General features: G+C 40.2%; 1 protein-coding gene across 10 annotated transcripts in view; it reads left to right on the plus strand.

The window, feature by feature from the left end:
- dmd (dystrophin) overlaps positions 1–23,297 on the plus strand; it is a 283,797-nt gene that overhangs the window by 229,451 nt on the left and 31,049 nt on the right. For 7 of the 10 annotated variants that reach the window (XM_057829994.1, XM_057829988.1, XM_057829989.1 and 4 more), the window contains 2 exons: positions 2,463–2,523; positions 9,961–9,996. In XM_057829994.1, the coding sequence (XP_057685977.1) occupies positions 2,463–2,523; positions 9,961–9,996 (97 nt within the window). Of the gene's footprint in view, positions 1–2,462; positions 2,524–9,960; positions 9,997–15,952; positions 17,411–23,297 lie in introns of those variants that run through there. The other 3 variants (XM_057829990.1, XM_057829995.1, XM_057829998.1) reach the window with 2 other exon arrangements.

Below are 23,297 nucleotides of genomic sequence, written 5' to 3' on the forward strand. Positions count from 1 at the left end.
AAGATAATTCAAAAATATAAAATAGTAGAAACTCACATAAAGTTAACATGATCATTGTACAGTGGGGCAAATAAGTATTTAGTCAACCACTAATTGTGCAAGTTCTCCCACTTGAAGATATTAAAGAGGCCTGTAATTGTAAACATGGGTAAACCTCAACCATGAGAGACAGAATGTGGGAGAAAAAAAAAAAAACGGAAAATCACATTGTTTGATTTTTAAAGAATTTATTTGCAAATCATGGTGGAAAATAAGTATTTGGTCAATACCAAAAGTTCATCTCAATACTTTGTTATGTACCCTTTGTTGGTAATAGCGGAGGCCAAAAGTTTTCTGTAACTCTTCACAAGCATTTCACACACTGTTGCTGGTATTTTGGCCTATTCTTCCATGCAGATCTCCTCTAGAGCAGTGATGTTTTGGGGCTGTCGTTGGGCAACACGGACTTTCAACTCCCTCAACAGATTTTCTATGGGGTTGAGGTCTGGTGACTGGCTAGGCCACTCCAGGACCTTGAAATGCTTCTTTGCTCCTTTGTTGCCCTGGCTGTGTGTTTGGGATCATTGTCATGCGGAAAGACCCAGCCATGTCTCATCTTCATGCCCTTGCTGATGGAAGGAGATTTTGACTCAAAATCTCCCGATACATGGCCCATTCATTCTTTCCTTTACACAGATCAGTCGTCCTGGTCCCTTTGCAGAAAAACAGCCCCAAAGCATGTTGTTTCCACCCCCATGCTTCACAGTGGGTATGGTATTCTTCGGATGCAATTCAGTATTCTTTCTCCTCCAAACACGAGAACCTGTGTTTCTACCAAAAAGTTCTATGATGGTTTCATCTGACCATAACACATTCTCCCAGTCCTCTTCTGGATCATCCAAATGCTCTCTAGCGAACCGCAGACGGGCCTGGACGTGTACTTTCTTCAGCAGGGGGACACGTCTGGCAGTGCAGGATTGGAGTCCCTGGCAGCACATTGTGTTACTGATAGTAGCCTTTGTTACTGTGGTCCCAGCTCCCCATGTGGTTCTGGGATTTTTGCTCACCGGTCTTGTTATCATTTTGACGCTACGGGGTGAGATCTTGCATGTAGCCCCAGATCGAGGGAAATTATCAGTGGTCTTGTATGTCTTCCATTTCTAATAATTGCTCCCAAAGTTGATTTCTTTACACCAAGCATTTTACCTATTGCAGATTCAGTCTTCCCAGCCTGGTGCAGGTCTACAATTTTGTCTGTGGTGTCCTTCGACAGCTCTTTGGTCTGGGGCATAGTGGAGTTAGGAGTGTGACTGACTGAGGTTGTGGACAGGTGTCTTTTATACTGATAATGAGTTAAAACAGGTGCCATTAATACAGGTAACAAGTGGAGCCTCGTTAGACCTCGTTAGAAGAAGTTAGACCTCTTTGACAGCCAGAAATCTTGCTTGTTTGTAGGTGACCAAATACTTACTACTACTTACTAATACTTACTAATACTACTTATTTTCCACTCTAATTTGGAAATAAATTCTTTAAAAATCAAACAATGTGATTTTCTGTTTTTTTTTCTTACCACATTCTGTCTCTCATGGTTGAGGTTTACCCATGTTGACAATTACAGGCCTCTCTAATCTTTTCAAGTAGGAGAACTTGCACAATTGGTGGTTGACTAAATACTTACTTGCCCCACTGTTGGCCGGCCAAATTTTCAAATATTGTTGTTTGGATTAATGGTAAGCAGTAGACTTAGAATTAAAATGTGTGCTCTACACTCGTTTAGCTAGCAGGCTAACCATACTTTACATTAACCTCAACTAAAAAATAAATGAACATTTTATAGATAACCATGCAAATATTTCCACAAAACCGATAATGGAGGTGTAATACCCACTCTGTGCCATTAAGTGCTTACAGTCTTACAATTTTCTCTGTGCAACTATTCAGTCAATCCAGTCAATTGATTGTCCTCACCCATAGGAACAACTGATTTTGTTCAGATATTTTCTTAGTTTTAGAAAATAGAAGAATACGATTTCAGGATAGGCCAGTGCAACTCCAAACACGGGGGGTCAAGGTGTTAAAATCTAGGTCAGAAGTAGTCGCTCACATTAAGTACCATGGCAACCATTTTTTACAAACATGAAAAGCTTTATGTGACAGGAAGGCAGGAATGAAAAGTGGAGAGTAAACACACACACCTTGCCAAAGTAAAGTAAGAAAAAAAATCGCACAAATGAGACAAAGGGCTTTATTGTTTGTGTGTCTGTTTGTCTATGGGCGCAATCTTGGTTTTACCTCTAGGAATGTTACCTGCAAGGCACAATCCTGCTGAGATCAGGTCGTTATAACAAAGTTGACTTACTGCTTACCAATCCGTTACATGAGTCCACTGTACTTGTTATAATACAAACTTTGCACACTACATATTGTACATGCAATTTTTAACAAGTTTAAAAGCCAGCCCCAAATCTCCATCTCTGCAGGATCTGTTGACAGCCCCTTCGAGCAGAGTACCTCTCCAAACAACGTGCCCTACTACATTAAGTAAGTATTTTTATTCCAGTAGTAAAAACCATGACTATAGTAACGAAATGTAATGAAGTGTTTTCCATTGAATACAAAATCACTGTTGGATTGTAGTAATTAGCTAGCTTACTTGTATTTTCTGCTAAATAGAATATGCATTTTTGAGGACACCTTTGATTTCTGCACATCATTGAAACATCAGGTGCCTTATTTACCAAAGGGGGAAAAAAAAAAAAAAAAAGCCGTGAACTTGATTTATCACACATAATGATGTGGATAATGAACAGCTATTAGCGTGCCCCAGGATTGCATCTGCCAAATGGGGAAAATTGTTGCAAAGTTAATTTTTCACTGTTCTACTTGAAAATACAGGGAGAACATGAAATAAATTAATTTGTTATGTGCAATGTGCTTCATCAAACCTGAGACAAATTGTGGTGAACGACTTTGCACTTTGTAACACTGCATCAAAAAGATGCCAGCTGCTGTGCCATGACTCGTATTATTGAGGCAAGGAAGAGGCCAAAGAAATGGAGAGAACAGGAAAGGAGAACAGATCTTTTATGCACATGTAAACATTTTTGAAACTTCATAAACATCAAATTATCATGGCATATTCAATCATCCGCAGCGCAATTTTGTTTTTTTTTAAAATAAGGTCTGACTCTAAGGCTAGGTTCATACTACAGGTCTTAACGCACAAATCTGTTTTTTTGGTGTGCCCGTTCAGACTGCCTTTGTACATTGAGACCATTCAAGTATTACGCATGCGCACTAATTCGCAGTCCGACACGCGCTGAGCAAGAAGACCCGCATGCGCAGAAGCATCAAAAGAAATGACCACATGCTGGCTGTCATCAGTCATTCCAGGGAAATCATATTTTGCTTTTCAAAAAGAGGACACAAATAACAGACATAAATAATCCCTGTTTAGCCTTATATTCTAAGTTTATATGGATCGATAGCATGCACGCACTGTCCGTGCATGTCACACACACATACGAGCAGTTTGCCCTGACCCTCGGCCGTGTAAGCAATCTTGAAATATAGCTCATATAGAGCAGAGAGAAAACCGATCATTCTCAGGCTTATCCTGAACCCATTTTAAATTTTTTTATGACTGTTGTCAAGCCCGGCCCTTCACCAAAAGCCTTGTTCAATGCAAGCTAGGCGCTAATAACGCACAGCTACACCACTAACGTAGCGTCTCTCTCGCTCTTTGATGACGTTTTTACTCCATGAATTCCGATTTGGAAGACTTGACAGTACAGACCGCCACGGCATTCTGGTAAAATGTGGCTCAAATCGGATTTGACCCACATACGAAAGTGACCCAGATCGGATTTGAAATGGTCCAGCTCTATGCGACTTGTCACGTCAAGTTAATGCCTCACTCGAGTCGGAAAAACACAAAAAAAATCGGATTCATGCATTAAGACCTGTAGTACGGACCATGTTACATGAACTGTTGCATTACATAAACTATGAACTGTTACAAAGAATGGGTCATGCTATATCACCTACAATGAAATTCCTTTATACTCTCTATACTTTTATCAGCCACAACTCCGCAAAATGTTTGGTGTTTCCACTTCCAATTCCATCAATACAACTTGATAATTGTGCGTTTGAGGTTCTTTTTCAAAGTTTCCATCGTTAACACTTTTGAAGCTGCTGTTTATGTGGTGCAAACTGTTCATATTGAAGAACACATGCGAAGGATTGGGGTATTATGGACAATTACTTTTCGCGCATTTTTATGAATGTATTTAAAAATGAACAAATGCGGTTGGCTGTGGATGGAAGCTTTTTTTTTCTCCAAACGTCGTGGTGTGTATGTACTTATTTTTTCCTGACATATTAGGGCAGAATCCTTGGTTTTAAAAAACCCTTCTACGTGTAGACATGGCCTGAGTAAAAAAGCAATTTGGGACCTTAGTAAATCAGGCCCTAAGTGTGAGTGAAGTGATGTTCCATACTCTTATACCAGGTGTACACCTTGGTTTCCACATGTCATCATTCTGATATCTCGCCTTGCGCATTTGCATGTGTGTGTGTGTGTGTGTGTGTGTGTGGGGGGGGGGGGGTCTGCTTCTTCTTGTGGCGTGGAACAGAAATATATTGCAAGTGCAAATTGAATTTTCTTTTTATGGATGAAGATAAGATAACATTGTTGTTTGGGCCGAGACTGTATGCTGTGACAAATATGAATACGTTCTGTTTCATTCAGTACACTTGCTACATGGCAGAACAGAAATCAAAGTTATTGTGTACAGCTGGACTGGACTTTGAAAACACATGCAGCCCCTTTATAGAGGCAGGAGTCATATTGGCTGAGTCAAAATGGACACTGACACCTCACAAAAGAGAGTGGTAGAACCATTTTGATTTCTCACAGCAAGTTACTAAAATAAAAAAAGTTTTTAGTATATTCATTTGCAAGTAATTTGACTGCAAGTGTGTATACTGAGTACCTAGCATACAGCGATATGAAAAGGTTTAGAGGCCACTGATAAATTTCAATAATTTCCTTTATAAATGATTGGTTGTACTGCTCAGGTCCTTATGTTTAAATACATGAATTAGCAGAAGAACAGTAATATTTGAGAGGTGAAAAAAAGATTATAGGAGCTACAGAAAATGTGGAGTAATTATTTTAAAAAAAAAAAAAAGAAAGAAAGAAAGAAAGAAAGAAATTAGGCACATATATTTCGGCAGCCCAAGAGAAAAAAAATCAATATTTAGTAAAGCAACAATAACAGCCTGTGTATACTTTCTATACCTTCCAATGAGGGTCTTGATTCTGGTTGAAGGTATTTTGGACCATTCTTCTTTACAAAACATCTCCAGTCTAGTCAGTTTGATGGCTTCTGAGCACAGACAGCCCGCTTTAAATCACACCAAGTGCTTTCAATAATATTCATGTCTGGGGACTGAGATGGCCATTTAAGAATGTTTTCCTCTGCTTGTAAAGATTTTGAGCTGTGTTTAAGGTCGTTGTCGTGTGGAAATATGAAGCCCTGCCTCAACGTCAACTTTGTCAGTGATTCTTGAATATTGTTGTAAAGAATCTGCTGATACTGACTGGAATCCATGCGAGCTTAAACTTAAACACATTTTTGCACCTAGCTTATTTGGACTAAATAATTATTACTATTGTTATTACTACTGAGAATATTATAAAGAATAATTACATACTTTCCATAATGCTTTTTTCAGCTCTCAAATATTACTGTGTTTTGTGCTATATTTTGTGCTATATTATGTAGATAACTGAAACTGCTGATCCAAACAAACAATTATTATAAAAAAAGCTTGGAAATTATCAGGGGTGCCCAAACTTTTTCATAGTACTGTAAATCATTTTTATCTACATATTATAGTTACCAAACATTATCTCAAGAGAGTAGTGAGCTCGTTCTACCATGTACTGTATGATTTTTGGTATCTAGAAGATGAATGCAAGCCACATTGCTCAATGTGAAATTGCAGGATAATCTTTCTACTTAATGTTCACACTGGGTTGAAAGACATAATCATTGCTCTCATATAGCAAATTTCAAGATCTAACCGCCTCTGCTTGCTACCTTTAGCGTAAGAGTGGGATCCACGGCAACACATGACTGAATTTAGAAATCTTTGCACATATGAAAAAAATAATTATGTGTTCCCTCAAATGCATTCCTGCCAATAAGAAGCTTTAAAAAATAAAACCAGAATTGTCATACATTGTACATCATGTCTCCATTCCTAGACGTATATTTTTTTAAATTAATTCTTAACTCAATTGAACATGGGAGCCACTATTGATATGTTTTTATTGTGGTTCCAACCTGAGGTCCCTAGAGAATTATTAAGGATTAACACTAGAAGTCCCAGAGAATTCTTGTACTCCTAATAGTCCCAAGCAATGGCCAATTTGGCCTCTACCCCGGAAAAAAACAGAGGTGGCCAAAATGACCCAAGTGCTTTTGAATTGGCAAGTTGTTGTCCGACAGACAACAGCCATTCATACTGTATATGGGAATATTAGGAGTATTTGTCTTGGGGAAAGGCCGATTCGGCCTTTGCTAGGTTTTCTAGTGTTAAGGATCTAATTCACATATTTTTATTAATTTTTTCATTGTAAGCTGTTTTTTTTTTTGGGGGGGGGGGGGGGCTATTATTGGTTTTATTTGTACATTCCGCTGTTTATTTAAGGATATTTGGGATTGTTTTATTTTTATTTTATTTTTTTTTACTGAGCATTAACTATTTGTTGAATTTTGCCATTTGCTGTGATGCCTAGTCCCTTTTCACCCTCGAATGGGTATGCAATGTACATCAAAGTACAATATTAGTCCTTCCTATTAATCAGTACACGAGAAGTGGCTCTCATCTTCAAAAGCATTGTCGAGTACAACATCCCTCCCCTCAGGACATGTTGTAGTTAAACAGTAACAGGAAAAAAAGATTGTACTTTTAATTTTAATGCAAAATAAATGTTTTACCATTGGGCATTGACTTCATAATATATTGACGGGACACGGGACATGGGGCCGATTAATAAGGGGCCTGCATTGTTGGGATGGCCGTCAAAGCTGACCGAGTGGAATCACAAAGAGCTTTTTCTGTTGAAAATTCTTGTGAATCCCTGAATTCTTTATAGATGTGGATGATCTCAATTCTTGGTTAAAAGCAAAAAAAAAACGTGCAGTTAGTATTTATTTTACATAAATATTGTGAACTATGATGCTTGTCCTTAAGCAAATTTAGCGGCCGCCTTATGAAAACAGAGCTTTTCCGGTGAAAATTATTGTGAATAAATGCTTAAATCCCTGCATTCTTTATAGATATGGGCGTAAAACGATCTCGAGTCTTGGTTAAAAGCAAAAAAAAAAAAAAAAAGTGCACTTCGCATTTATTTTGTGTAAATATTGCGAACTATGATGCTAATGAGTTTGCAAATGTAGCAGCCGCCTTATGAAAACAGCTTCTTCGGTGAAAATTCTTGTGAATAAATGCTTATATCCCTGAATTCTTTCTAGATATGGAGGTAAAACAGTCTCAATTCTTGGTTTAAAGCAAAAAAAATGTGCAGTTAGCCTTAATTTTACATAAATATGTCACAGAACAATGCTAGTTTGTTAGTCAATGTGGCGGCAGCACAACAAAGAGCTTTTTGCGTTAAAAAGCTTGTGAATAAATGCTTAAATCCCCGAATTCTTTATAGATATGAACGTAAAAGTCCTGATTATTTGTTAAAAGAACAAAAAAACGGGCAGTTAGCGTTTATTTTATATAAATATGTCGAAGAATGATGCCAATGCCATCGCGGTTAATTTCTCCCATTGATTTTTTTCACGTTTCAAAATGCACGCATGGTACAAAAAATATACCGTAATTTCCCGAATATAAGGCGCACCCGTGTATAACGCACACCTCAAATTTACTTGTAAAATCTAGGGGAAATTATTGTACTCATGTACTGTATAACGCGCACCCTAATTTTAGCACCAATAAATAGAAGAATACAAGAAAACAGAGCTTGTGTACAGATACACAAATGTCATTTTACTGACTGGTGAAACACAGCACAAGCATAGTACATTGGTAGTTCAAAACATTACCGTAAACTGACAATATGCACGGTAATAATATGATCTGACAACTTCTTCAACTTACCAAAATCCAGGAGAAAACAAAACAGATTTGACTTTTCTTTTAAAGGCTGCTGTATAACTTGCTCGTTTCATCATGATGAATAAATGTTTCCCCCATGGATTGATACGGTAAGATGAAAGTGAGGACCTAAGTTGGAAATCAGAACGAGCATCGCTACTGTAACAAGAGGAACTATTGTTATTTGGGTTTGAGTTTCCTGAGGGACAGATATAGTTGACGGACACAGGAAGTCTGTGTTGTGTTACGTTTGTGATGGTACGAGTTGCCGAGTTGCAATAAACGTTGACTCAAATGAGTTCAAGAAACTATATTCTGTGCTTTATGAATGAAAAAAGCAGAATTTAACACAGACGAAATCATTCGACCAATCAGAGTGAAGTATTACTGAAACAAAATGGTGACGTCATGTACTGTAATGGTCGGCAACGGATCGCTGCATACGTTTTCATCAACACAACATGGCCGTGTCAATAAAAAAAAATCTGACTTTATATATATAATATATATATTTCTGTCTCCATCCCTGTACCCATGTGTAATGCGCGCCATGATTTTACAAGTTGATTTTGGGGGTAAAAAAGGGCGCGTTATATTCGGGAAATTATGGTAATAATTACCTTGAATCCTCGAACAAATCACTCCTGAGACAATCCTTCCTGTTTGAATGCGGTACAGTTTTCGTACTTTTTCAACCTAAATCCGGCGTTGGATCGCTGCATGTGTCGCTGCGAACGACTGCGAATAACTGAAGCGGAGCGTGGGATGTCCCCCTTCTTGAAGTCGTGGCGCAGGGTATGTGACCCTTCAATATAATTATGAAGTCTATGCATTGGGTATGTTTACATGGGAAAAATTTTTTTCAATCCGATCAGCGTTTGTATTAAAATTCTGATCGGATGCACTATATTCATAAAGTGTTTACATGCTCGCCGATCGGATTATCACTCGGCATAAACCATCCCTCTCGTTTGGACTACAATCTTGATCGGAATGGGCTGGACCGGGTTACAATATTCCGAATATGGTGTATACATGAAGCATTTTGACTATGACCAAGCTTTTAATCGAAATAAAAGTGTCCATGTAAACATACCCAGTGTCAAAGTAATCTTTTGAATGATTGATTTTTAGAAATCGATTCGGAAAATATCCAGTTGTAACAGGCCCAATCTAAAAAGACTTTTGCTGTCTTTAAAGAAAATGAATACATTTAACAGGCCTGGCCAACAATGTGCAGAAATTCAAGAATCGTCTCACTGTTTATTGGTGTAACGTTTTGCTGAAATGTTAATTTTTTTTTGCAAAGATATTGCTTTGAAAAGTTATTAAATATATTTCATATGATCATCCTCACCGATCCCTACTTTGTGAGGAGCTCATTCCTCGAAATATTTTTTTCCAAGTTCAATGATCAAAAATTCAACCTCACTGATGAAAACAGAACGTGTTGTATTCATGCGTGTTTCTTTGTGTTTCAAATAAGTACTGTATTAATACAATTGCATGCATAACCTTTTTTTTTCCAGATTTGATATTACATTATCAACTAACACTCGCATAGGCATCTGCGGCCCGCCTCACATTCCAAATGACTTTGCTGCTTCTTTCGCTAATCAGACAAGCGATGTTCTTCTTTTCGTCAGCTACTAGCAGCTTTTTTTTGTGTGTGTTTTAACTAAGCAATGACTCTGACTAATTTCCCTAAAACAATACCTGAAGAATATGAAGGTTAAGGAAAGTCTCAAGGAGGAGGCAAAGTGAAGTGACAGGGTTTTTTATCTCCAAATACAGAGAAAAGGATGGACCTGACCTGGTGACCAAGACACTGTGAGTGTACCATTTAAACACATACACACACACGCACAAGCGTGCACCCAAACGCACAAGCACACACATCTAAATCACCATCAAAGCAAAAAAATAATTCAGCCATGCACTCAATTGCATACAAACACATACTAAGTCACTGCACAGCACGTATCTATAGTCAAAGTCATGTTGTATTTAGTACCACAGAAAGGGCCGCCTCTGCATTTCAGTTTTAATGAGTAAATCTACAAATGTACTGTTTTCCGCTGCACATTTTAACATTGTAAAATTATACAGAGTCCATTACGTTTTGTTGAGAGTCTGGATAAAGCGGTGGCATGAAAATGACGGATCACTAAGCCTTGCCTCGTGGCCATGGGCAGAGAAACTTAGTATTGGAAATTTACCACTCTAGCTCAATTTCAATGTACAGGTTTCCTCAAAACACAAGCAATATTTCAAACATTTCTGGAAAATATAATAAGCGTGATTCCTTTGAAGGCTCTAGTGATGTTCCATCCTGCAAGATTTTACTGAAGGAAAATGGATGCCCCAAAACCTGTTGGGTGTGGCGAAGTAATCACTGGGTACCTTACGTCTTGTAGAGTATAGATTCAAAAATAGTGTTTCCATTGTTTCCATTCCACCGACACGCCTTCCTTTGAGGGAGCAGAGTCTGGGGACTCTGAGGTGGGCTCTTCGATCTCTGGGGTTGAAGTCACTGAGGCGGTTGGTAAGCTCCTCGGTGGCAAGGCCCCAGGGGTAGATGAGATCCGCCCGGAGTTCCTAAAGGCTCTGGATGTTGTGGGGCTGTCATGGCTGACACGCCTCTACAACATTGCGTGGACATCGGGGACAGTGCCTCTGGATTGGCAGACCGGGGTGGTGGTCCCCTTTTTAAAAAGGGGGACCGGAGGGTGTGTTCCAATTATAGAGGGATCACACTCCTCAGCCTCCCCGGTAAAGTCTATTCAAGGGTGCTGGAGAGGAGGGTCCGTCGGGAAGTCGAATCTCGGATTCAGGAGGAGCAGTGTGGTTTTCGTCCCGGCCGTGGAACAGTGGACCAGCTCTACACCCTCGGCAGGGTCCTCGAGGGTGCATGTGAGTTCGCCCAACCAGTCCACATGTGTTTTGTGGATTTGGAGAAGGCGTTCGACCGTGTGCCTAGGGGAGTCCTGTGGAGAATGCTCCGGGAGTACGGGGTACCGAGCCCCCTTGTAAGGGCTGTTCGGTCCCTGTACGACCGGTGTCAGAGTCTGGTCCGCATTGCCGGCAGTAAGTCGAATTCGTTCCCAGTGAGGATTGGACTCCGCCAAGGCTGCCCTTTGTCACCGATTCTGTTCATAATTTTTATGGACAGAATTTCTAGGCGCAGCCGAAGGTGAGGGTGTCCGGTTTGGTGGCCTCAGCATTGCATCTCTGCTTTTTGCAGATGATGTGGTGCTGTTGGCTTCATCAAGCCGTGACCTCCAACTCTCACTGGGGCGGTTCGCGGCCGAGTGTGAAGCGGTTGGGATGAAGATCAGCACCTCCAAATCCGAGACCATGGTCCTCAGCCGGAAAAGGGTGGAGTGCCCTCTCCGGGTCGGGGATGAGATCCTGCCCCAAGTGGAGGAGTTCAAGTATCTTGGGGTCTTGTTCACGAGTGAGGGTAGGAGGGAGCGGGAGATTGACAGGCGGATCGGTGCAGCGTCTGCAGTAATGCGGACTCTGCACCGGTCCGTTTTGGTAAAGAAGGAGCTGAGCCAAAAGGCGAAGCTCTCGATTTACCGGTCGATCTACGTTCCTACCCTCACCTATGGTCAAGAGCTGTGGGTCGTGACCGAAAGAACAAGATCCCGGATACAAGCGGCCGAAATGAGTTTCCTCCGCAGGGTGTCCGGGCTCTCCCTTAGAGATAGGGTGAGAAGCTCGGTCATCCGGGAGGGGCTTGGTGTCGAGCCGCCACTCCTCCGCGTTGAGAGGAGCCAGTTGAGGTGGCTCGGGCATTTGGTTCGGATGCCTCCTGGACGCCTCCCTGGAGAGGTGTTCCGGGCATGTCCCACCGGCAGGAGGCCCCGGGGTCGACCCAGGACACGCTGGAGAGACTATGTCGCTCGGCTGGCCTGGGAACGCCTTGGAATCCCGCCGGAGGAGCTGGCTGAAGTGGCTGGGGAGAGGGAAGTCTGGGCTTCCCTGCTAAAGCTGCTGCCCCCGCGACCCGACCCCGGACTAAGCGGAAGATAATGGATGGATGGATGGATGGATGGTGTTTCCATTGTGCTCTTGTGATATATATTAACAATAGAAACGTTCAAACCTCCTCATGAAAGAAAAAAAAACAGTCTTACGATATATGAGTGTATTTTCAAAATTCAGACATTTCCATCACCAGTTTTTCATTGCAAAATCTTAGTTTTGCAAATTACTATTGGAAAAACAGCTACTGTTATGTTGCAGTGGGGCAAAAATGGACAGCATGTTCACAAACACTTTTTCAAAAGTAGAAAAAAATTCATGATTGACTTGGTTGTTTAATTTTAGACACACAGACAACCTTATTCTTCAGACACCCAATGATTTGTATTCATGCCATTATCTAATGGCTGCTATTCACAGCAATAGACATCCCTACCTCAGTTAAAACAGCCATTTTCCATAACTTGCCCGTTTAAAGCCAATTTTGAGGAATTTATTTAAGTATGCAAGCACATGCACACAGAGGTAGAAACAGGCAAGCTTGACGGGGTATCAAAGTTGATGCTTGGCAAATAAATGTCAGGTTGAGTGTCATTCCTTGTGAGTTTTTTTTTTTCCCACAAGCTTTAAAATACAGCAGTACGCTGTCCTTTTTACTTGAATTTTTGGCTCTGTTTATTCTCTCTCGTTCCATGCACCTCTTGCTTTCTTTTTAACTCTCCCTCTCCATCGCATGTTATTCAATGTTGATAAGCGGGGAGCTTCTTGGGCGCACCTCAGCTCCTTGCCTTTCTTCACTAACACTCAAATGGGGGAAGGGGAGCTCCATCGAAGCTGAGTTAAACATCAAGTTAAAAAACGAACTTGACCGGAAGTGAGACGTTATTTTTCAAAATAAATATTTGATCTAGTTTGCATTAGTACTTGCAGCTCTAAGGTGGTTGTTAATTTTCGTAGTTTTTTTCTGTTTTAAGAATGGTCAATCCAGAATCAGAGGACAATTCAGACCAACCAAACCATTTTACATATAAGCGTATGTATATGGAGTATTTGTTTCTTTTTTAAGTGCAATAAACCAGCATATACCTGCTCTTGCTCAAACATTAGTGGCATACGTGTAATTACAACTGAAGTACAAAATAAATAAATAAATAAATAAAAGATTTTGATTACATGATAGTCATATTTGTCTAAGTAAGTTATTGGTTTTCGAGCATACAGTAGTTATGTGATGAAACAAATTTAACAAAAACAAGAGGGACGAGAGAAAATCATATAGGAAAAAGCTTTTTAAAGCTTAGTACAGGTTTCTCAACTATGATACAGTCGTCGTGTTTCTCACGCATTTCAGGACATTCTCACCCTCTATGCCACACCTTACATTTCTCACACATCCCCAAAATATAACCCCACCTTTGTCGTCATGTAAAAATAAAATTGAATCGGCAGATCTTAAAAATAAATGTGCTGTCAGTGCAACGGGATCCAATGCAGATATCACATATATAAGGCTAGATATCTAAAGGCGCAATTGACGAAATAAGTAACGAGTGGCCATTTTGTGTCAGAGTGCTTCTCTCGCAAGCTCTATTGTAGTGGACATAAGGTGAGTGATTTTCTTTTAACGAGCTGAATTCTTGAGAGATTTAAAAACAGAACCATTTATAACATACCATATTAACTTGGCTATGATTCTAGGTGGAATTTGAGAGAATGGTAAAAAATTCTCAAATTTGCAGTATAATTAATGGATCTCTACCCTTTGTGAATATAAGCTGCTCAGAAGATTGTGAAGGCAGGATAGGCAAACCCAGTGTGGACCAAATGTGACCCAGAAGCAGATGAAGTGTGAAGTGATAATTGTTCAACACAGGCAAGGTGTTGGGTGGCTGGCATTGGTAATGAGTCAGTGAATGGCTGTGGCAGGTAGCCCCGTTCAGACAAGGAGGCCTGGGTGGGTGTCCTGAAGGCCAAGGCTACGTCTACACTAGGACGGATAATGGCCTTAAACGTGTAATTAGTTGGACTATACGGCATGTCGGCTACACTAGTATGAGGTGTGTAATGTTACCCGCCGCCTACTATGGACTGCTGTCTCCGTACAACATTCGGATACTAAGGAAGGGACGTCATGCCGTTGCTATTTTTAGTGCGGCATGACAGCATCATAAACATTGGAGGCGGACGATGGCGACGTGGTGTTCCTGCTCCTATCAAAAAACATGACAGTCTAGAACTGCGGTCCTCAATTAGCGGACCACGGTCCACGACCGGACCACAGCACATTTCTCTGCAGACCCACGAACGAAAAAAAAAAAAAATGTTTTTTCAACATATATCATTTGTATGAATCGCCAATCTATCGCTATGCGCTACTATTCTATCGCTAAATTCTGTTTCATTTTTAGTCAAATATCTTCCATGTTCTCACTTCTGTTGTCATCTCTATGACAATGTTGCGCTGATTGGCTGAGAAGGCCTGCATGCTACTAGCTAGCAGTAGTGTCAGCAACCTCAAACATGAGTCGCACCCGGCACTTTGCAATCTGTTTGTACATGCTGTCGTGTACTTTATTTTTCATCCAAGAATGTGAATCATACTGTGAGTAAACTTGATGTATTCATTTATTTCCCCGTGTTACGCCGGCACATTTTTCTTGAACCTTCAAACTACATCTCAATAATATGCTTCAATTCAGTGCCCATATGTGGATCTCCCATCGTGGATGACACGCAGATGAGCATTTTTTACAGAGCTTGTCTCCCGCGTTGTCTCCGATCAGCCAGCTGTGGGACTGGCCCTTCCCAACTCAACGCCGACTGAACATGAGTATATAAAAATCCGTAGAGGAAAATTAAACCCCGAAAAGTAACCTAGTCAAAAAGGTGCACGATCAGTTTTTTCCATGACATTGCTGCCTGTCAAAACTGTCGCCACTTCCAGGATCGCCATTGTTGTGCACAAGCACTCCTGATTGCGGCTTCCAGGAAATATACACAGCACCACATCATTTGCTTTTATTTGTTTTGTTATTTTCCAAGTGGTAAGAGCGCAACTGAGCATCGATTGTAACAGCCCAAGTTACGATGTCAGGCTTTAGTTGTTTTCTAAAGATTTATTTCAATCGAAACTCGGCTACTGCTCGTAAAAGGCGAATGTGGTCTTCCTTCACGCTCTCTCCAGCGTGATGCGATCAATTGCGTTCATGAAAAAAAAACCATTGATCACAAAAAAATGACAGTCTGGAAGATGTAGTAATTTCGAAATTTGCTGCCGGCGAGTAATGAGTTTCCTGTTCAGAAGTGAACCGCACGGGCGATGACCTAACAATGGCTAGGTTCATACTACAGGTCTAAATGCACAAATCCGATTTTTTGTCATATCTGTTTTTTGGCCGTGCCAATTCAGACTGCCTTTGTCCATTGAGAACATTCAAGTATTACACATGCGCACTAATTCGCAGTCCGACACGTGCTGTGCAAGAAGACCTGCGTGCGCAAAAGCATCAGAACAAATAGCCACACATGCTGGCTGTCATCCGTCATTCCAGGGATATCATATTTTGCTTTCCAAAAAGAGGACACAAATAACAGACATAAATAATCCCCGTTTAGGGTAATATTGGAAGTTTATATGGATCGATAGCATGCACGCACTGTCCGTGCATGTCACACACACATATGGGCAGTTTGCCCGACTCGGCCGTGTGAGCAATGTTGAAATGTCGCTCATATAGAGCAGATAGAAATTCGATCATTCTCAGGCTTATCTTCAACCCATTTACATTTTTTTATGACTTGTCAAGCCCAGCCCTCCCCCAAAAGCCGTGTTCAATGCAAGCTAGGTGCTAATAACGCACAGCTGCACCGCTGCCATAGCGTCTCTCTCGCTCTTTGATAACGTAATTGCTGCACGAAACCTGATTTGGGAGACTTGACAATACAGAGTTTACAGACCGCCGCGACATTCTGGAAAAGTGTGGCCCAGATCGGATTTGTACAACATACGAAAGTGACCCGGGTCGGATTTGAAATGGTCCATACTGTCAAGTTAATGCCTCAATCGAGTCGGAAAAACATGAAAAAAATCAGATTCATGTATTAACCTGTAGTATGAACCTAGCCTAAGATGCTGCTCCTTTCTATGCATGCGTAGTTCGCGCAAATGCAGGCGTACCTTGCAAAAGCAGGGGGGCATTAAACGCACCTTAAACACAAGTATGGACAGGTATAAAAATAGTCGGCAAAATACCCTAGAGAAAATGATCTGTCCTAGTGTAGACGTACCCTAACTCATGGCTCAACCACACTGATAATGGTAAATGTTTCTGAACCCTTTCACCCCCCCGGTATTTTGTATTTTTTCCCCTTTTTTTGTATTCGAAATTACATATATTTCATGTTTGAGTTGGTCATCAATTAGAATAAGGGAAAAAAGATGTACAAAGGGATTCTAGTATATGAAATTAATTAATTAATAAAGCAGTAATATATAAGAATAAGAGCAACCATATATGTCTCAAGTAACTTCACCAGTGGCTTCACCAGTGTTCTAATCCACAAGGAATTGCTTTGTTTTGACTAATCCAGAAGTTAAATATACCACACTACATGAAATGATCACGTTTTAAGATTAAATGTTTGATGGTTAAACGTGAAATATAGATATTATAACGTGATTCAGAACTTTTTTCCCCTAATAGGGTAATAATAACAAATCAACAAATATTTTTTTACTCAAAATCTATTTGTAGGTATGTGTACATTTCCATGTACAAGGACGTCGCACGTTGATTTTTGTCACATACCTAGTATTTGGTACTCTAAATAATATTTAGAAATTACATGTGTTTTTGTAGTTTGTTCATGGATTAATAAAATGTTGATGCGGGTGGATTTTTCTGACGATACGACTATTCTGACGATAAGTGGAAATAGACTACAACAAAATCATTTATTTTGGAATTGTTTGAGCGGAAGTGGCTATTTTGCTTTATTGTATCTCGGCGGGCTTCATTCGGGAATCGGTCGGATAGTTAGTCAGCCTGCCAGCCAGCCTGCCTCCCAGCAAACTGCAAAGCCACCAGTCCTTACACGCGGATAATCACAAGCACGGACAAGCTCAGGCAAGGTTGTTCTGGTGCTACTCAGACGCTGGGTGGAACTGTGGAAAAGGTTTTTGTCGATATTGGGGCGACATTGGAGGTTGTGTTCTCCCCGAATCGCTAGCGACAATGCGGGAGCAGCTTCGGAAGTGAGTACCGGTGACGGTTTATTAATTCTGCTTCAATAATGGTGGTTTCTGATTTTTTTAATTTCATTTTTTACGCTAACGTTGGCTGTGAGTTTTACGGCTAGCACAGACATGTTGAGCTGCAAAACTTAGCATATTATGAGAAAATATTGACGATTCGGCGTGTTTGTCATCTGGAAATGAGGGAAAAGATGCATTGTTTTAACATTTGTAATGTGGGATTGTGCGGGAGAAACCGTGTGCTCTCATTTTATAGGTAAAAAAATGCACACCGCTTCAGAGATAGAACATCACTGAATGTAATACAGTGATTTTATCTCGAAACTAATACGCTAACTTCCACGGTTGGTCTTGCGGGTTTGGATACCTGTTCGGGCATTTCCTCATTCGGCATCTTCCCAAGCACGTTTACGACCCATGTTCGAATCTAAAGAGGTTCCATTGTGCTAAAAAGCAAACACTGTGCAACCGGATCTCTAGGTGTGTGTGTTTTGTGGGGGATTCGTGTTGATTTGTGCACGCGCGGCGCATCGCCCCATTCTGCAGGCTGATGCATCAGTGCAATGCATTCCTTCACACGCACGCAAGTGCCCTCACGGTGACGGCCGGCGTTTGTAATTGTTCACGAATCGGATCCAAAGTAAAGGTGGGACATAATCCTGCCGAATATCGTGAACGTCATTGTGTGTGAGTGATGCTCAGCCGCAGTGAGGAGCCCCGGCATTGCCTGCGTGTGTGTCGCGCACTCCCACGGATCTCAAAATGCCCTCCCTCCCCCAAGAGTAGTTGAAAATAAGGGGGCTCGATGCGGGATGGATGGATGGCGCAGAATATCGCCGTCGTGCGTGCATACATGCGTGCCCACAACACAGATGAAGCTGAAAATAAATTGAAATATTCACTGCTTATCTACCTCTGTTGCTGTTTTTCCCCATTTGTGTGCCTTGCTTTACTTCTATTCATGTTGTCTTTACTTTCAAACTTGCAAGTCCATCAAAGGTCAATTGTCAGTGTATTTTTAAGCGTCAACCATTCCTAACCTGTATTGAGCCAGGGCTTATTAAAAATAAGGCGCTACATTTTCTCTGGAAGGCCTGAAATTCCTTAAATTTTAAAATGCGCTTCATTTCATGATATTGTTTCTATGAATTTTTCTGACATTCTAATGGGTAACGTGGCACGTCCTACACACACACACACACACACACAATTGTCTTAGCTCAACTGAACATAATGGGCCCGATGCACAGTAATGTATTAAGTATTTCCAGTGTAAAGGTCAGGCGGCGTACATGTTCACTGGTAAAATGTTACGCAGCGGAAAACACTTAGGTGACTTTCACTCTGAGACCCCTAAATGGCCCAAATTTCAAATTGTGCTATATGGATGTGAGATAAATCATTGGAAAGCTTAAAATCTGTGGTTTCTGAGGGAAGAAAAATGTATAACGTAGCAAACAACTCTAGTAAGATTTTGTAACAGAAACTATTTCTCAAAGATGATTTCCCCACTTTGTCATTTCATAGTAGTTGGGTGAAAGGACACATTGACCTGTATGAAAAATGATTTAACTGTTACCTCAGGGGGCCGTGCCGTGCTTCTTTGACAGATACTCCACCATGTCCTTGGCGTTGCGGAAGTTTTGTCCAGAGTGCACGGCTCTTCTGAGGGCCTGGGAGAGGAAGCCAATCCCTCCATCACTCTCCCCTTTGTCATACTCAGAGCCATAGAAGCAATGCTGAGCCTTGTGGGGTAGCATTGTCATGTCATGAAATGTTGATCTATTCTGATGAATGGAAGCAATAAAAATAATAATGACATAAAGAAAAACAGACCCTCCATAACACACTTAAGAAGTCTGATAAACGAAACCTACCTTTGTACTGACTCGCGCTGTCATTTTTGTGCTCATCCTTGACAGGCTCTGTGTTTTAAACTCGTTGACTGCTTTGTGGTGGTGTTTAATGTAATCTGTCATAAAGATGTGGGCCTCCCTGACCACACTGTCCTCCCCACATCTATAATAGCATCCCTCAGCATCTCATATTTATCCAGGTCATTCTCTACTCCACTGTGTAGACCTATGTGGCATGATGACTGATGCCGGCAATAATGTGAACATGTATGGAGGATTCCCAATAAAAACATTAGGACTGCAGCTATCGATTATTTTAGTAGTCGATTAATCTATCAACGAGTTGGTTCGAATAATCGAGTAATCAGATTGGGAACATTTCATCCGTTGCAGAATACATTTTAAGAGATGGTAAACATAGGCTTTGTAAGATTGTATTCACATTTAATGTTCTTGTGGAAGCGCAAACTAAAATTCCCGAGTGTTTCTTCTAACTATGCAGAATTCCACTTTTATTTAAAAAAAATAAATTAAAATACCTGAGCTTAGCCTCAAACGGTATAAAAAAAATAATAAATGGGGCTCTAAGTATAACAAGAGAGCAAATGGCTAACTTGCATAGTAAAAGTCCACTAGCTTAAATGCTATGAAATGCTAACGTTTTTTTTTTTTACAATGCTCTTAACAAATCGTGCAAACACATATTCCTACAAAAAATATAAATTAAATCAATATAAATATACCTATGAATTAAGTTACGAATGCATAAAAAAACATTAGCTAACACAAAAACTTACCTTATGTTGGTTTTAACAGGGAGCAGCTGGATTCACCCATATTAAATGAGTTATGTCATATTCACTGTTGCCACTAGGGGGCACTGTATCCACAGAAATGAATAAAACTGAATACAAACACTTTCAAAACAAACCATACAACTCTAGTTAAACGAAAACTCGAAGCAGCAAAACTTAATTTGAAGCTTTTTTTCTAATCAAATTACTTGAGTTAATTGATTAATTGTTGCGGCACTAAAAATCTATTATATTTAGCCTTAAGGCTTGGGACCTAAGCTTTATATAAACATCTAATGTATGTAATACATCGATATCATCCCATGATAAGCTATATAAACAGCAACACATGTCGAAAAGATAATAGATAGGACGCTAGTCAGTTAGCCTGCTATGTCCGTACTTCTTATCGCGCTCGAGTTCGACTGCAACGTACGTCTTTTATCTGGCTCGCGCTACATTTCTGGTAACTTGTGCGATCAAGCGCGAGCACAATTAAAGAGGCACTGATTATAACTAGATATTATAACGTACTTAGGTTGTTTCGATCCAAAAACTCTGTGTAGCATGTATCACAGAGTCTAAAGACACAGCTGTGAATGGGCACAACCGGACTTTGTTTGGCTTTTATATCTTAAAAACATTTGTTTCGCGTGGAGCGCGAGACAAAAATCGCAGACAAAACGAGCGGTCGAGATTTTCTTTTTTAAAAATATTTTCTCTTTTAAAGGTTTTCTTTTTTTAAAGTTCAATTGTCGATTATTCATCATCTAAAATATTAAGAAAATACGACAGTAACAAAATTCCAATAAAGCGTTAGTTACGTTAGATATCGGTGACCTTTATACAGACGCAATTCTTTTTCATTGTGATGTGATTTGTTTAAAAGTTAAAACATGCAAGTGAATAACTTTATAAAGTTGTTTTTCTTTTGTACACTAAATAATAGACATCATTATATAAGCTAAAAATTATTTTTCAAAAATCAAATAATAAATGTAATGAATTACCTTGTTTTTATGTCTGTGTTGAAACAAAAGCTTTTGTGATGTGCCCGTAAACGGGGGTCTTGGGTAAGACGGACAAATTAAAAAATAGTCCGGGGGTATATTGCGCGATGAAACTGCTATGACCACATCTAGACATATTCTTCAATCTAACACATCAAATCTTAAAATACACTAGTTTATTTCAAAGTCAGTTGTACTAGCAGAAACTGCTTTTTCAGCCTTGTGTGTGTTTCACAACACGTAACATACTTATACATCATCTGATTAAAGACATTTAGCCGACAGGAACGTGTGAGAGCGTGGTGCCATAGTTGTTGGAAGGTAGTGCGTGCCACCATTTTAAGGTCGGGTGGCATCCAAAGTTTTTAACTTTTCAAAAACGAGAAAATCGCTCCTATGGCCAATACTGCGGTTCGTCACTGTGTTTAGTGTCAACTCTTTTGTGAGTTTTAACACATTTCCCATGTTGACACTATGTGTTTACATGCCAACCAGAAGTGACATGCAACCTTTCCCCGAACACTGAAGTGCTACATGCTTTGATGTTGTAAATTCACGTGTTGACTGAAACCCTTTTAACCAAGACATCACACATACTGTACTTTTAAGTGGCAAGAGACAGTAATCTATGATTGCACTACAAAAAAGAACATCCCTTCTATATAATTTGACTGAGGCAGAGAATTTGAGACAACAGGCTGAATGGCTTGTAACATGATTTTAGCTTTCTCTACGGCCATCACTTAAAGTGTGAGTGTCAGTTGAAAATATGTTATGTGAGGTAAATTGCTTCCCAGGGAACTGGAATGGTGGCCGTAATTTACATTTCAACTATTCAAGTTGATTAAAAAATAGACGTGGTAGAAATACAGGCTTAGTTAACATGATCATTGAGGGACTGGCTAATTAATTGACTTTTCTTTTAGTGGCACAGACGTGCTCTTTTGAGAGTGAAATAATGTGCTGTTGTCTCTGAGCAGGCTAGCCATTATCATTCGCTATATTACTCAGAGAATCCAACCAAACATTTTGTGAAAATGTATTCCACAGACTGACGGATGGAGTTTCCTTGTCTGTCTCTGTTTAAGTGGCTTCTACGTCTTGCAGTCTTCTCTGCACAAAACTGTTCTCTACAATAGTATTGATGACACCCACTTTATTTATTTTTCTCACTCACTAGAAGTAAGAGAGACCATCTGTTCGTCTATTATTTCATATACTGTAGCACTTGTCCTCATTACAGTCACGGTTGAACTGAAGGCTGTCCCAGCTGACTTGGAGCAAGAGAAAAGATGCACGCTGAACTGGTCGGCAGCCAATCACAGGGTATATATAAAGTAGAGATCATTTTGCATTCACAGCTATGCGCAATACAGTATATTCTGGGTTCACATTGCATGATTTAGGTGACACAATTGAGAGGTTTGCTTATTCGGCATAAAGCATAATTCGGCTGTTAATAATGACTATGTAAATGTGTGTGAAAAAAACAATTTCGGAATCAGGCCACTTCCGAATGTGGATCAAAATCTACTATTTAGCGATTGTTTTTTCAATGCTAGTTTGCACTAGCACTCACTAGTGCAATGGTTCCAAAATCAACTTATCCAGCCATAGGAGATTGGGTCTGGCCGAGTCTGGGCCAAAAGTATTCCTATACCGAAAAGTACAAGTAATCCGAATTTGGCAATAATAAAAGTTGAGAATATTAAGACTGGTGACTCGCTCCATTCGTTCATGCTCTCTGATATATTTTACATATTCCTCATCATGTCGAGTTGAGTAATGACATCCTATGTTGTAATTATTGAACATTGCAATTTTCGTTGCATTAAATACACAGGGATGCCCCTGTATTCAACTAAAAAATATTCTGTCTCTTACTTTTTCTGATTTTGGTCAGCAGCCTTTTATTCACCGCATATTTTGGGTCATGGTGACCGTTGGAATTACATCCATTACATAAGGGAGTGGCACTGGGGCAGTTGGTAGCTTGAGTTTTTCTGCGACACAAGGATCAGTGGTTTGATTCCCGGCTGCGACTGCCCACTGTCGAAGTGCCCATGAGCAAGCACTGAACCCAAATTTGCTCCCAGTGGAGCACCCTTCATGGCAGCAACACCATTGATGTGTGAATGTTTGCATTAATGAGTGAATGTGAGCTAATTTAAAGCACTGTCAAGAGCTTTAGCTTAACGTTTGTGTATACATTTTAACATTTGTGTGC

Source organism: Corythoichthys intestinalis, chromosome 2, assembly GCF_030265065.1.
Source record: "Corythoichthys intestinalis isolate RoL2023-P3 chromosome 2, ASM3026506v1, whole genome shotgun sequence".
NCBI classification, from domain to species: Eukaryota; Metazoa; Chordata; class Actinopteri; order Syngnathiformes; family Syngnathidae; genus Corythoichthys; species Corythoichthys intestinalis.